Consider the following 16,081-nt stretch of genomic DNA (forward strand, 5'->3'; position numbering starts at 1 on the left):
TGCACCCCTATGTTTATATAGCAGCACTCTCAACAATAGCCAAAGGATGGAAAGAGCCCAAATGTCCATCGATGGATGAATGGATAAAGAAGATGTGGTCTATATATACAATGGAGTATTACTTGGCAATCAAAAAGAATGAAATCTTGCCATTTGCAATTACGTGGATGGAACTGGAGGGTATTAGGCTACGTGAAATTAGTCCGAGAAAGACACATATGACTGCACTCATATGAGGACTTTAAGAGACAAAACAGATGAACATAAGGGAAGGGAAACAAAAATAACATAAAAACAGGGAGGGGGCAAAACAGAAGAGACTCATAAATATGGAGAACAAACTGAGGGTCACGGGAGGGGCGGTGGGAGGGGGGATGGGTGAAATGGGTCAGGTGCACTAAGGAATCTACTCCTGAAATCACTGTTGCACCATATGCTAACTAATTTGGATGTAACTTTAAAAAAATAAAAAATAAAACAATAAAAAAAAAAAAAGAAGTCAATCTCAAACTAAGCTGATATGTAGCATAATTCATCAGACGTCTCAGGCAGCAAACATCCAGCTTTTGGGGGGAAATAATGTCACTTCAGGATAACTTAAAAAAAAAATTGAGATAGAGAGGCTCTGGGTGACTCAGTCAGTTAAGCGTTTGATTCTATCGTCTCTATCGTCTTGGTGAGATGGAGCCCCACATGGGACTCTGTGCGGAGTGTAGAGCCTGCTTGGGATTCTCTCTCTCCCTCTCTCTCTTGCTGCCTCTCCCCTGCTCACTTTCTCTCTCTCTCTCTCAAAATAAGTAAATAATTGTCGACATACAGCATTATTAGTTTCAGACATACAACATAATGATTCTATATTTGTACATATTGTGAAATGATCACCACAGTCTACCTAACGTACCTAATTACAACTTTTTTTTTCTCGTGATCTGTAAGAATAAGTTTAAAAAAAATTTTTTTTTAACGTTTTATTCATTTTTGAGACAGAGACAGAGCATGAACAGGGGAGGGTCAGAGAGACAGGGAGACACAGAATCTGAAACAGGCTCCAGGACCTGAGCTGTCAGCACAGAGCCCGACGCGGGGCTCGAACTCACGGACCGTGAGATCATGACCTGAGCCGAAGTCGGACGCTCAACCGACTGAGCCACCCAGGCGCCCCGTAAGAATAACTTTAAAAAAAAAATGTGGTAATAAGAGCCAAAGAGAACTATTCTGCCTGGAGAGGGAGCATTCAATTTATATCGTAAGTAGACCCATGTATATTGCTAAAAATTAGTATGGTTAGTGTTATGGAGTCCATTCTATATTTTAAAACAAAAACTTTTTTAAGTAATAAACACGCCTGGTCTCCTAAAGTCCAGACTTTCTTTCCAAAGCCATGATTTCCAGGCATTTTCTCCTCCTATTATTTTATTTCATTGTTAACACGTAAAGAGAATTTTAGGTCAAAGGACGAAGACTTTACTGTGAAAACCAAAAGGCAAGGAGTGAATCGCTCATTTTTCATGAGTCCTGCTTGCAGCAGGGTAATTCTGCAGTTGGCTCCCAAAGAGAGGCGTTTTTTTTCCTTCCCATCACCATACTACTTTGTGTTTACCTATCACGCCTCATGGAACCATCTCAAAGCACTTTACAAACAAGCACTTACCTTTCTGCTTTCTCACGAAGAGGAAGAAAGCATCATCATACCACTTGATGGGTGGGGAAACCAAGGAAGGGAAATGTGAGGGCTTGCCCAACACTAATGAGGGTTAGGTTAGGCAATCCTCGAAGGCTGAGTTGAGCTCTGCTATGCTTTCTCTCTCACATGGGAACGCCCACATCATTTCTCCCAAGAACCTGTTGGGTATTTTAATGCATTTTAGGAACCTGCTCTCAGTTCTAGTGGTGCCCACACAAGTATAAAGGGAACGGTTCCCTTTAAAGCTGCCACGTTTTCGGAGCGCCCGGGTGGCTCAGTCGGTTAAGTGTTCAACTTTGGCTCAGGTCACGATCTCACGGTTCTTGGGTTCAAGCCCTGCGTCCGGCTCTGTGCTGACAAATCAGAGCCTGGAGCCTGCTTCGGATTCTGTGTCTCCCATCTCTCTCTCTGTTCCTCCCCTGCTCACACTCTGTCTCTCGCTCTCTCAAAATTAAATAATAAAACATGTAAAAAAAAATTTTTAATAAATAAAAACAAAAAAAATTAACAAAAAAAAGTTGCCACATTTCCTTTTGCTGTAGATAGGAGGGGAAAGGGTTAGCTTCTTCATCTCCAAGAACCAAAACTTTGAAGGCCCTGCATGTGACGGCCAGAAACACCCAAATGGTCAATATCTATAACCTCTTCATTCTTTCTCAATTTGATCGACAAAACTTTCCAACAACCATAACACAAATACTTTTTGATAAGACGTACTTTTGTTAGAAGGGAAATCAGAACTTAATGTTATCTTAAGATTAACACCTTTTGGGTGTGAAGCGTCTGACTTCGGCTCAGATCATGATCTCGCGGTTTGTGAGTTCAAGCCCTGCATCGGGCTCTGTGCTGATGGCTCGGAGCCCGGAGCCTGCTTCCGATTCTGTGTCTCCCTCTCTCTCTGCCCCTCCCCTGATTGCACTCTGTCCCTCTCTCTCTCTCTCAAAAATAAACACACACTTAAAAAAATTACAAAAAAATAGTGATACCTTTACAAATTAATTTCTTTATATTAAAAAAGAGAAAAAAGTAACTTTGGATTTGAAAGAATGAGGGAACCATTAGACACGCATGAGACACCTGCTGGTCTATAAGGTTCATTCATCCCAGTTTCTGCTGGGGCTGCAGTGCTTAACTCTGTGAGTCACCAGTCCTCGGTGCTTCCCAATATGACTAACAGCAAAGGTTTTTGAAAGCAAAACATACATCGATGATGGGGACATCTGAGCGAGTGGTGGGCAGAAAAGGGATTGCAAGCTACTAATATGGAAAATGCAGTTTTACAACTACATTTGTCTAGTGTCCGAAAACAAACAAACAAACCCAAACCTGAAGCATGAACTCCAGGGTTCATTGGTGAGTCTGGTTAAGTCGCTTCACCTCTCTGAGGCTCATTTATAAAACGGGGAAAGCTATGAAGCTCACATGGTCCTTGTTAGGTCACGAAAGGAGACATCTAAAGCCTCTAACAGGGGCCCCTGGGTGGCTCGTCAGATTCTTGATTTCGGCTCAGGTCACGGTTTAGCGGTTTGTGAAATGGAACACTGCTTGGCATTCTCTGTCTCCTTCTCTCTCTCTGCCCCTTCCCTCCTCGCACTCTCTCTTTCGATACAAATACATTAAAAAAGAAAAAAAAAACTTAGAAAAAAATAAATCCTCTAATAAAGGTGTCCAGGGCACTTAACAAGTGCGTTCTCTTCTGTCTTCAGATTTTGAAAGATGGGCAGAAGAATTTTGGTTCTCTGCCTGGTTCCTGGGAAAAGGGGAGGAGCCGAACAGCGTTACAATACGTGGGGGAGGGGCACCTGGGTGGCTCAGCGGGTTGAGCATCCAACTTCGGCTCAAGTCATGATCTCGCCATCTGTGAGTTCGAGCCCCGCATCGGGCTCTGTGCTGACAGCCCAGAGCCCGGAGCCTGTTTCAGATTCTGTGCCTCCCTCCCTCTCTGCCCCTCCCCCACTTGCATTCTGTCTCTGTCTCTCTCAAAAATAAAAATAAACATTAAAAAAAAAATTTTTTTAAATATGTGGGGGAAAGACCAAGGGTTCTAAACACACCCGGTGGGGCCAAGACGGGAAGAATGCCAACATTATCGATTACCTTCAAGCTGGGTGATGACTACACAGGGGTTCACAATAATACTTCCTGTAAGCAGACCTGAAAATATCCCTAATAAAAAGTTCCAACAAGAATATTTTTGAAGACATTAACTTAAATTTTTTTGTTTATTTTTTAATGTTTTTCTTCTTAATGTATTTTTGAGAGAGAGAGACAGAGACAGAGTGCGAGTGGGGGAGGGACAGAGAGAGGAAGACACAGAATCGGAAGCAGGCTCCAGGCTCCAAGCTGTCAGCACAGAGCCCGACGCGGGGCTCGAACCCACGAACCAGGCGATCATGACCTGAGCCGAAGTCGGATGCTTAACTGACTGAGCCCCCCAGGTGCCCCTATTTTTTATTTTTTATTAAGTAATCTCTACACCCAACGTGCGGCTTGACTGACGGCTCTGAGATCAAGACTCACGGCTCTTCCAACTGAGCCGGCCAGGCAGCCCTTAACTTAAAAAGTGTTTGAAGGCTGAGGAAGAGGGCTCTTGTATCCCACAGGTATGGAATTGCATCCCTACTTTCTACTCTGTGAACTTGGGCAAGCTACGTTATCATTCTGAGCTTCAACCTCCTCTCACAAAAGGGGACGATAAGGGTATGGCCATGGCCGGTGCAGAGATGTGCCACTCAGATCCGGCTTCCAGAAAAGATGCACCGCCCAGCTGCAAGGAATGTAGCAGACAGCCTCCTTTAGGGTCTGCCTTATCTTGTGAGCCAAGGTCACGGTCTTCTTGTGGCAACCAACCACCAACCAAAGACGGACCAAGATGGCAGCCAAGGTCACACCATTCTTGGGGCGGCCCTTGGCCAATGAATGTGCAAGGCAGTACGAGGGCCTAGCCATTTCTGTCCAATGTGAAATTGCTTCAGTGGGTAATCTTCGCCCTGGAGCTCCTCACCGGCCTGGCAGAGACTTTTGTCAGGCTGCATCTTGGTCCAGTGGCCCCTCCTCGCAATCACCCTTCCCTCTTCTCTTCACGGGTGTTACTTCCTAATAAAACTCTCCACTCCTAACTCCTTCTCAACATCTTCTTCCCAGATGCTGGCCTGAATGGTACTTACCTCACTGGATTCTTGGAAAGATTAAATGAGGTGATGGATGGAAAATAATTTTTTTTTTAATTTTTTTAAATCTTTATTTGTTTTTTTGAGAGAGAGAGACACAGTGTGAGCAGGGGAGGGACAGAGGGAGAGGGAGACCCAGAATCCGAAGCGGGCTCCAGGCCCGGAGCCGTCAGCACAGAGCCGACGCGGGGCTCGAACTCACCAACCGTGAGATCATGCCCTGAGCCGAAGTCGGCCACTCAACCGCCTGAGCCACGCAGGCGCCCCTGATGGAAAATAATTTGTACAGGACACGGGAGATGATAAGCTCTCAATAAACAGCAACGTTGATGATAATACTCAACAGCATGTAGGACAATGGGGCACGGTGCACAGGTGAAAATACCACAAGAACTATAGAATTTATACAATTTATAAACTATTTCCGCTTATATAAACCATAGAGTAAGAAGCACAAACAGAAACGGTAGCTGCTAAACTGTATAAACTAAAGCCACAGGTGTTAGCCTAAGAGCTAATTGTTAAAAATTTCATTCTCATGACGAGAATGGCACGTTCTACATTTTCAAAAACACGCAGTCGGGGCGCCTGGGTGGCTCAGTCGGTTGAACCTCCGACTTCGGCTCAGGTCATGATCTCGCGGTTCGGGAGTTCGAGCCCCGCGTCGGGCTCCGTGCTGACGGCTCGGAGCCTGGAGCTTTGCTTCCGACTCTGGGTCTCCCTCTCTCTCTGCCCCTCCCCTGCTCATGCTCGGTCTCTCTCTGTCTCAAAACTAAATAAAACATTAAATTAATTAATTAATTAAATAAAAACACGCAGTATAGCTATTGTGATGTTACAGATTAAATGTGAAGAGGTATTATAACTTTTGCAATAAGAAATTGGAAGCTTCACCTCTTTGTCGTTGTTTGGGGGGGGGGGGGGGGATGGTTTGAATCTATTTCCAGTATGGAACAACTGAAGTTGTTTGAGCTTTCTGTGAATTTAACAGACAACTTACAAACTGGATGAGATTTACGAGTTAAAAGTTGGGCCAACTGGAAGACCAAGTCTAAGGAACATTGTATACGCTCAATTAACTCTCTAATATAGTATACACACATGGCCTTTTATGATTTTAACATTTAAGATTTATTTATTTATTTAGAAAGAACACAAACTGGGCGAGGGACAGAGGAAGAGAGACAGAGGGTCTCAAGCAGGCTCCTCGCTCGGCACAGAACCTGGCGTGGGCTCGATCCCACAACCCTGGGATCACCCCCTGTGCCAAAATCAAGAGTCGGACGCTCAACCGACTGAGCCGGCCAGGTGCCCCTCCAGATTTTATGTTTAAGTAATCTCTACACCCAAAGCGGGGCTCGAACTCACCACCCTGAGATCAAGAGTTGCCCGTTCCACCGACTGAGCTGGCCAGGTGCCCCGATTTTTAACATTTCTTAACTAGACATATCGCTAGGCTGAAACCAGTCTGTGTTACTAAAAAAGGAAACAAATATTTCATTACAAACACTGATTCCAGATTTCACACCCACGTTCTAAAATCTAATTAGATTAATCCCTCGGGCATTCATGGATTCTCGGTAGCTTGCAGTTTTTAAGTGTCAAAATAAAGCCTTGTTTTTAAATGTGGGTGGTGTTAATGAAACAAGTATTAGTAATGCAGGAAACACAATGTTAGCTTTAGCTAGGAAGTGGGTGATACTTGAATAGACCTCCAAAGAGCATTTTCCGTGTCGCCCCGGCGTAAAGCGCGAGTTTAACGTGGTCACACGGTGAGCACGGGCGTTTACAAAACTCTTTTACGGCACCTGAAACACAGCGTCACCTACCAAAAATGCAGTTTATACGAATTTTCAGGATGATGTCTAGTGTGTAGGGAGGACAAGAAGGTGATGAGGGAATTAAGGCTGCCAGACCTCCCGTGTTTTGTTTCATAACCAGAAGAGGCGGGCAAAGCCTGCTTCATTTTGTTTTTTTGAATGTTTATTTATTTATTTATTTATTTATTTATTTATTTATTAATAATTTTTTAAATGTTTTATTTATTTTTGAGGCAGAGAGAGACAGAGAGCATGAGCAGGGGAGGGGCAGAGAGAGAGAGCGAGACACAGAATCCGAAGCAGGCTCCAGGCGCCGAGCCATCAGCACAGAGCCCGACGCGGGGCTCGAACTCACGGACTGTGCGATCATGACCTGAGCCGAAGTCGAGCGCTTAACCGACTGAGCCACCCAGGTGCCCCTCCAATAGAAATTTTAAATTAAAAAAAAAATTTTTTTTTTTTACATTTATTTATTTTTGAGAGACAGAGCACCCGTGGGGGAGGGGCAGAGAGAGAGGGAGACACAGAATCCGAAGCAGGCTCCAGGCGCCGAGCCATCAGCACAGAGCCCGACGCGGGGCTCGAACTCACGGACTGTGCGATCATGACCTGAGCCGAAGTCGAGCGCTTAACTGACCGAGCCACCCAGGCGCCCCTGGGGAAAGCCTGTGTCAATGGCAAGGCAGGGATGACAGAATTAAACTCCATTTAGTGTGTCTTCCGAAGCAGTGCTGCTCCACTCACCACCGATCTGAGAGTAATGAATGTCTCCCCTGTTGGTCTTGCTATGTTTTATCCCAGAGGGAAATCTCTGAATCATTAAGAATAAAGAGCAGAAGGTCTAGGAGTTGTGGTTAATACGGCCCTGCATTTCGCATTCTGCAGTGAGGAGAGGTACTGATCATCCTCCCAAACCTGGAACTTACTAAGTCAATTACTTCAAGGTGAAGAAGGGATCGGTATTGCCTAGTTTACAATTTTAACACTCTGGAAAGTGTTCTTATAATGAACACACACATGCATAGCAGGCATAAACAGCATGAACGACAGAGAAGAGAGGAACCTTCAAGCCTTACTTTAAAAGTAAGAAAGGTGCCTAGGCTGTGCGTATTTGTGGACCGGGAGGGGTCTATGGGAAATCTCTGTACTTCCCACTCAATTTTGCTGTGAAACCAAAATGGCTCTAAAAACTGAAGTCTCTTAAAAAATAAAGAAATAAAAGACACCTAGAATCATCAAACATGTTTACAACTGCCAGAGGGCAGAAAGGGGGGAAAATTACCCTCCCATTACTTAAAAAAAAAAAAAAGCCAATGTTAAAACAAAAGGGACAACAAGGATTCGTTCATTTGTTCAGCAAAAACTTACCAACTCCTACTGTGAGTCGGGCATTGTTCTCAGTACAGTTGGTAGATCACTCTTTCATGGCTGCCTCTAAAAATCTGCATCCCACAGTCACCATCACCGTATTCCTCCTAGTGTCGAATGTACATCACGTGCCTGGCAATGTCTTAGAAACTTAGGCTAAAAAATTACATGCAGTAGGGGCGCCTAGGTGGCTCAGTCGGTTAAGTGGCCGACTTCAGCTCAGGTCACGATCTCACGGTCTGTGAGGTCGAGCCCCGCGTCGGGCTCTGTGCTGATGGCTCAGAGCCTGGAGCCTGCTTCGGATTCTGTGTCTCCCTCTCCCACTGACCCTCCCCTGCTCACACTCTGTGTGTGTGTGTGTCTCTCTCAAAAATAAATAAACATTAAAAAAAAATTTTTTTTAAATTACACACAATTGGGGCGCCTGGGTGGCGCAGTCGGTTAAGCGTCCGACTTCAGCCAGGTCACGATCTTGCGGTCCGTGGGTTCGAGCCCCGCGTCAGGCTCTGGGCTGATGGCTCGGAGCCTGGAGCCTGTTTCCGATTCTGTGTCTCCCTCTCTCTCTGCCCCTCCCCCGTTCATGTTCTGTCTCTCTCTGTCCCAAAAATAAATAAACGTTGAAAAAAAAAATTTTTTTTTTTAAATAAATTACACACAATCAACACAGGGGATTACTATGTTAACCAATAGGTATTATTCAGTCTCGCTGCTTGTTTTCTTGCTTTTGACATTTGGGCCAGTCCATTTCTTATTAGCACCAAAGTAAAGAAATGATGATGACAGAGAGGACGCTGAGAGATAAGAAAAGTAGGTTCTGTCACTTAGTCACTTGTTAGCAGCAGAGAGTAGAATCATCATGAGGAAAGCTAAAATCTCCAACGGGTTTATTTATACTTTGCATTAATGAGCGAGCAAATAAAAATCTGAAGTGACACTTCACTAACTTGTCACTTCCCTCTACTGAGTAACAAAAACAAAACAAAAAAAAACCCCATTCAAATGTAAGAAATTCTTGCTTGGCCATTTCTCCCATGACCAGTCACAGTGTCAACAAATCAGGGCAATCTATTTAACCCTCTTGACGTTACCTTTTGTAACAAAGTCTTGAGTAAAGCACTTTGGTTATTCTTAGAAACATAAATCTCTGTTTAGACTCTGATGTGGCAGACAAGAGTTAAAACCTGCTTCAATGCTTTCCCTGAAATACGTAGATATCCTTCAATGTATATAACAGGACTTAGTGTCTTGCACACAATAGCTGTTCAATAAAAAAAATTAAAAACTGATTTAAAGGGAGGGGCACCTGGGTGGCTCAGTCTGTTGAGCGTCCGACTCTGGATTTTGGCTCAGGTCATGATCCCAGGGTCGTGGGATCCAGGTCTGTGTCAGGTTCTGATTGATTAAAGGGGAATAGTATGGGGGGGGGGGGGGAGCACCTGACTGGCCCAGTCAGTAGAGCACCCAACTCTTGATCTCAGGGTCCTTAGTTCGAGCCCCATTTCTGGCGTGGAGTTTAACTTAAAAAAAAAAAATTTTTTTTAATAACAAAAATAAAAGGGGCTAATATGAAGAGTTGTACAGAAACGATTTAATTATACCCTAACCACTTTAAAGCAGCCTTTATACTTTGTGACGACCTTCTGATACAAAAATAAAAAGCCTCAATTTAAATACAAACGATCCAATAAAGTTATTACAAAGTACGGGTCTGAGTTCATTTTTACAGTGGTATGAGAACTTCCTGAACATTGCATGATTTCTCAAGGTTTCCTGGAATATGAAAGTAAGGAAGAGAGAGAAAGGTTTCACTCCACCGAAAAGGAGGACATGTGTGGAGACCAGTCCTCGAGTGTAAAGGACCCATTAGAAACCCGTGGGTTTTAAAGGCCTGTGCGGATCTTGACTAAAGTCTTAAAATGTGTGAGAAACGTGGTGGTATTTGTGAAGGTCTGTGAAAGCTGCAACCACCTGTTACAAATAACTCACGGCCACCCAAACCATAGGGCCGTCTCCCCCCACCTAGAGACATAATTCTGACAATTTAGGCTTCTGCGCCCCATCGTTATCTTTTTTTTTTTTTTTTTTTTTTGAGACAGAGAGAGACAGAGCGTGAACGGGGGAGGGTCAGAGAGAGGGAGACACAGAATCCGAAGCGGGCTCCAGGCTCCGAGCGGTCAGCACAGAGCCCGACGCGGGGCTCAAACTCACGGACCGTGAGATCATGACCTGAGCCGAAGGTGGATCCTCAACCGACTGAGCCACCCGGGCGCCCCAACCCCGTCGTTATCTTATTACCCGCGTGCCTGAGTCCAAGCCACCATTCAAGGAAAACCCTCAATGCCTGCTCTGTGCCCGACTGCTGGACACTGCCCACCCCTGTACTTCACCCAGTCTCCTACCGCTGAAGGACTGGAGGGTTCTTTTTCAGAATCCTTCATTATTCCAAAGTTTTTCTTAAATCTCCTATACTAATAAAATAAAGCAACTGAAAGACATTTTGTTGCCCTTATACTCCTGGGCATTTCACCTTAAAACTCCAATAATGCACTTCTCTTATTAGTGCAAATAACGTGTTGATTCTTTCCCCTCTATTAAACTCTCAGCCACTCAAGGACAAAGGCCCCCCCCACACACACACACTCGAGTGGAATGGTTTTTGGGGGTAACTCTTCGCCGACATATACGTGCACGTATAAAACGGTAACTGATGTGTTCTTCCTTGTCAATTTATCAAGCAAAAAAAGAAAAGAAAAGAAAAAATTTCAAGTAGTACACATATACTCCCTAACGACCTTTTCCAAGTACTTCTATTATAGAAAATTCCAAGCATGTACAGTAGGAAGAGTATCCTGGGTCCTTTGATGCTGATGGCCCAGCTTCAACAGTTACCAGCACACCCCCCCCCCCCACTCGTGCTTCATCAACATCCCTATCCACCACCCCTCAATTTACTTGGGAAATCAAGGCTCCGTATCACACATATTCCAGTTCCTATTTGTTTTCGGCAAAATTGTCTTTCCCACCCCTCTGCCCTCTAAAGAGCAACGCAGGCGATTGGGGCCAATCTACCATTTTCTTCCCGTAACTACCTCCTCCTTCCCGATCACCTCTTAGGACATTCACTCACATCACTGAAATGGCCACACTGTGTTCAGTCCCTTTTACCCAACCTGTCTCGCCTAAAAATAGATTGCATTTTCCCCTCCCTAACCCCTTTCTCTTGTGTGAACCAGTGCAAAAAGAAATCGTGCCAGGATTTCTATTATCTGGATAAAATTTACTTCTGATTTGTTTCCCCCCACCCCAGATAAGCTTAAAAAGAGCCAAAAGGAGTGGACAAGGAGTGGAAGAGGAAAGAAACACCGCACTTAAAAGGATAGATTTTTGCCTCAGTAGAGATGTTGCCAATGCCTAAAACCATCGGTTCCTTTATTTTTAAAATGAGTGTTTGTAAACATCGGCCGAAATTTTGAGTCCGTTTAGACAGAGGATGTTTATCAAGTGAATCACTCTAATTGAAGGGAGCTATTGCCTTCAGGATTTTGCTATCAGTAACAGTAGCTGCTTCTGAGCCGGAGAAATGGTTATGTAAAAACAGTTAAAGCCAAAAAAAAAAAAAAAAAAAAATTAAGGGAGGATGCGCTCCGTTTTCATAGCTGCTCCAACCTTGTTTTACTTTGATACGAGATTTCTTGGCCTCGGCTCAGAGCAACCACCACCCCACACTTTCTCCTCCACACCCTTTACAAATGGAATTCGGAAAGGAGGCCCTTTGGAGTTCACCATGGGGAAAGGTCTCCTCTTGAGAACATTTCTGGGCGATGATTGAGATTTCATCCACTTCTCCTCCTCCTCCCCCCCCCCCCCCCCCCCACCGTACTGCCCATCCCCTGCCCGGCCACTTCCCCAGGAATCCAGAGAAAGGCGGAGAAACCAGCTCCATCCCACCGGCCACAGCCTCTGCTCCCCGGGCACGGCCTGCGCGCTGCCTAGGCGTCCCCAGTTCGCCCCGCTCCGGGGACGCCGTTTCCAGGCACCTCGCCGCCTGTTTACCCATCGGCAGCCCCCGCTGGAGGATCTCGGAGGGCGCCCCTCGCCGCCAACCTTCCCCATGTTACACTGTTTCCTCTGAGCAGTCAAAGAGCGGTTTCCCCCGCGAACGCCTCTTCCTGAAGGTGGGCACACATCTCCCCCCAACTACTTTCCCCTCCAGGCCAAACGCCGCAGTCCCCCGCGGCAAACCCAGGACCTGAGCTGCTCCTTGAGAACTACGAGCGCGCCCCGCGCCGCCACAGGTCAAAAGTCCTCGCCCCGAGAGGGAAGACACACCACTTCTCGCCCGTGTACCCCAAAACCCAAGACCTGGGACCCGGCCGGGCCGAGGCCGCCCCGCCCCCGAGAGGAGCGCCAGATCCGCCCGCACTTCCACTGGGGGAACAGCCCTAGGGACTCGCGGCTGGGGCGCCCGAACGCATCACGCAGCCCCGAAAATCCGACGGCCTCCACGCCCCCTCGAAGCCGGTCGGTCGCGCATCGGTTACTCGACGCGAGGGATTAAGGCTGCTTTTTCCACACACCACTCTGAGCTCGGGGCGCGGGGGACAGGGAGGCCGGCCCGCGCCCCTCGACCAGACCGCCGCGGGGACCTGGATCCGCACCCCGTTCCCAGCACCGGGGCGAGGCGTTGGGGAGGAGGCACAGGTTCGTGCTCCCTTCCCGGGCCGCTGGGGGGACCCAGATCCGCACCCCTTCTCAGGCCGCTGGAGAGCTGGGGGACCCAGATTCGCACCCCCTGCTCAGGCCGCCGGGGAGACTCAGATCCGCGCCCCCTCCTCAGGCTGCTGGAGGGGGTGGGGGGGGTACCCGCACCCCCGGCCCAGGCCGCCGGGGAGACCCGGATCCGTGCCCCCTTCTCAGGCGGCCGAGGACCCACACCAGCTCCCCTCGCCTGGGAAGGGAGAATCTGGCTCGCACCTCCGGCTCGGGCCAAGGCCGACGAGGGGCACCGAGCCCCGCGTCTGCTCCCGAGGCCGCGGGGACCCTGACCAGCGCGCCATCGCCTTCACCAAGGCAGCTCGGCCCGCGCCCCCTGCCCAGGCGCGCCAGGCACCTCCCCACCCCCCCCCCACCCCCCCGCAGCCCGGCGGGCCCCGTCCCTCACTCACCCAGAGCTCGATGCCCCAGCTCATGGTGCAGGCAGGGGGCGGGAAGGGGCGCGCCGCGCGGCGGGCGCGGCTCTCCGGTCCCCCTCCCCGGCGATCCCTTCGCCCCTTGAGATCCCCGCGATCGAGGAAAGCCCGGTGCGCGCGCGGCCGCCGCCTCCTCTGGCTCGCCGCTCCTCGCCTTGGGTCTCCTCGGCAGCTCCTCCTCCCCGAAGCTCCTCAGCAAAATGGCCCGAGGAAGCAGCCGCCGCTGCCGCCGCAGCGCCCGCCCGCCCAACACCCGGAGACCCAGAGGAGGGGGAAGCGAGGGAGGGGCTGCGGGCTGGGGGCGGGGCTACGCCGGGGGAGGGGCCGGCCTGACAGCTCGCGCACGCGCGCGCCCCGCCCCCGGCCCACCTTCCCGCCGGGCGCCCTCCGCCGGGCCTCCGCGGCGCCGGGGTCCAGAAGGACGCACGGGGTGGCGGGAGGGCCGGCGGGATCTGGAACCCGGAGAACTCGCCCTGCCGATGTCTTTTATTTCTTATTAGCGACCACGTTCTGTGCTCTTGGAACGACCTCTCGCCTTTGAACGTAGCCGGACTCTGTTATTAGCGGTGCTCTACCGAGGCCTGGGGTTGCCCCAGCGCGCCGAGCGCCAATTCGGACGTAAGGACAATACTTTTCCCTGGCGGCCATTCGCGCCGACCAGAGTTCGCTCGGGTTGCCTTTTTCCCACCGCCCCGCAGCCGCGGAGGCCCGAAGGGCCCTGCGGCCTTGCACGGTGGGAGTGGGGCCTGGTACGGCGATGTCTGTGCCGGATACAGATAGGGAAGTCGAGGCCAAGAGCGACCAAGCAGCTCTGAGGGGCCGGGGAAGGAATCCAGGGGCAGGCAACCAGTGATTTCTAATCTATGAAACCAGTGGTTCCCAACTGGTTGGGCCAAGAAACGCTCACACGTGAAATAACGTCGCGGCTTAGTGGGTTATAATAGCAAAGGCGTTGGGTCCACGGATAACGCGTCAATCCGGCTTCCTGCACACACTAGCTGGGTGGCCTCAAGACAATGACTCCGCCTCCCACATGGAGGTTATAAGTATCCATCTCACCCAGTGCTGGAGAGGAACAGGAGATGAGCACCTGTTACCCGCCCAACATTGGTAAACTGAGAGCTGATTTTTCTTTTAAGATTCTAAGTAATTTCTGCACCCAAGGTGGGGCTGGAACTCACAACCCCAGGATAAACAACCTCAAGCTCCGGAGACTGAGCCAGCCAGGTGCCCCCAGAGTTGATTTTTAAGTAGATGCTCCCCTTTTCTCTGTGTTCCAAAGGTCTACCCAGATATTTCCAACAAGCTGTGTTGAATTGTGGAGTTCCGACTCTTCCCTCTGAATCACTACGTCCTCTCCTCCCCGAGTTTTCTTTCGCTCGTATCTAACATTACTGACTTCTCTGAGTATTTCTAAAATGGGCCCCATTTGAGAAATATTGCACAATAATGCGTCTCTCCAATACCTACCACCCCACCACCACCAGCCTCAACAAGTTTATCATTCTCCTCCGTGGAAGGGTGGAGATGAAAAACCCTTGCAGAGAAACCTACGAGTCTACTTCCGTTGTTGGACAGAGTTACAATAAATTGAAACTGTCTAAGCTGTTGGGTTGGTGGGTTTTTTTTGTTTTTGTTTTTGTTTCTTTCAGTTACCAGCTTCCCCTACTCATTCGTTTTTAGCGCGTGTATTTAAACATTTTTCTCTCACAGTTCCCAGGTCTGGGAACTCTTTACTCCAGAGCCTGCTAGATATGCAACAATCAGGATGGCCAGTCTCTTACTCCCAAGGCAGATTAGGAGCCCGAGTGAATTGGAAGGCTTAGAATTTCAAACAATGCTGCAAAATTTACTTTGCTATCTGGAAATGGTAAAGGAAATACAGGTTAGCTAACGAGACCTTGCTCAGCAATCAACTCAATTTCCCTTCCTGCCAAGGCTTGACTCTTTTTCCAGTCAAATACAATGATCTAATCTTGACTGAGTTCTTGGAGACTTCTCAAAAACACACTGACCATTTGTGAAAATATGCTAATCAGGAGAAAAAACAACCTGCTGCTCTAGAAGGGAAAGAAGAGGAAGGGACAGAAGAAAAAAAGACCACATGACAATGAAACCTTTTTAAAGTAAGCAGGAAATAGTTATAGAAGCCACAGTAGCAGAACTCTATGGAACCAGGTTAATTAGACCACACTGCAAAATATCTTTAAGTTCATTAAGTTTGGGTGGTACCTGGAAAAGTTTTGAAAATGTCAGAATCTTCAAGAAATAAAAATAAAGGAAAAAGGCACTACTGATCTCAAAGCAAGGGAAACCAACAGTTCAGGATTAAGAGAAGCCAGTGGGGAGGGGGGGGGGATAATTACAGCACAGTATTCTCTAGGCAGAACAAAATCCACTTCAGTTTCTCTTATAGTAAGAGAGAATAATTCTAAGACAAAGAATTCTCACTATTGACACATTAGGGTGACCTGACCTACTTAGGCATCAATTTTCACAGGACATATTCTTTTTTTTTTTTAATTTTTTTTTTCCCAACGTTTATTTATTTTTGGGACAGAGAGAGACAGAGCATGAACGGGGGAGGGGCAGAGAGAGAGGGAGACACAGAATCGGAAACAGGCTCCAGGCTCTGAGCCATCAGCCCAGAGCCTGACGCGGGGCTCGAACTCCCGGACCGCGAGATCGTGACCTGGCTGAAGTCGGACGCTTAACCGACTGCGCCACCCAGGCGCCCCTCACAGGACATATTCTAAGCTCTATGTAAATGCTTGAATTACACAGAAGGTCAATGTGGGTTCAGCATACCTGTTTCACCTCTCAGTCACATTTGAAGAACACGGATTTACA

At 48.1% G+C, this 16,081-nt stretch overlaps 1 protein-coding gene and 1 long non-coding RNA gene across 20 annotated transcripts in view; one reads left to right on the forward strand and one right to left on the reverse strand.

Annotated features, from left to right (window-relative positions):
• FNBP1 (formin binding protein 1) overlaps nucleotides 1-13,382 on the reverse strand; it is a 144,911-nt gene extending 131,529 nt beyond the window's left edge. For 18 of the 19 annotated variants that reach the window (XM_086684261.1, XM_086684272.1, XM_086684276.1 and 15 more), the window contains exon 1: nucleotides 13,208-13,382. In XM_086684261.1, coding sequence (XP_086540387.1) covers nucleotides 13,208-13,231 — 24 coding nt within the window. In that variant the 5' untranslated portion in view covers nucleotides 13,232-13,382. The remainder of the gene's footprint in view (nucleotides 1-13,207) is intronic. The other variant, XM_086684277.1, reaches the window with a different exon arrangement.
• A 126-nt stretch (nucleotides 13,383-13,508) lies between these two features.
• On the forward strand, nucleotides 13,509-14,840 carry LOC147575099 (uncharacterized). The gene is made up of 2 exons (XR_015243137.1): nucleotides 13,509-13,849; nucleotides 14,514-14,840. It is a non-coding gene; the product is annotated as an uncharacterized LOC147575099 (long non-coding RNA).
• The last annotated feature ends 1,241 nt before the right edge of the window (nucleotides 14,841-16,081 follow it).

Source organism: Puma concolor, chromosome D4 (assembly GCF_028749965.1).
Source record: "Puma concolor isolate L17-30 chromosome D4, mPumCon1.1.hap2, whole genome shotgun sequence".
Classification (NCBI taxonomy): domain Eukaryota; kingdom Metazoa; phylum Chordata; class Mammalia; order Carnivora; family Felidae; genus Puma; species Puma concolor.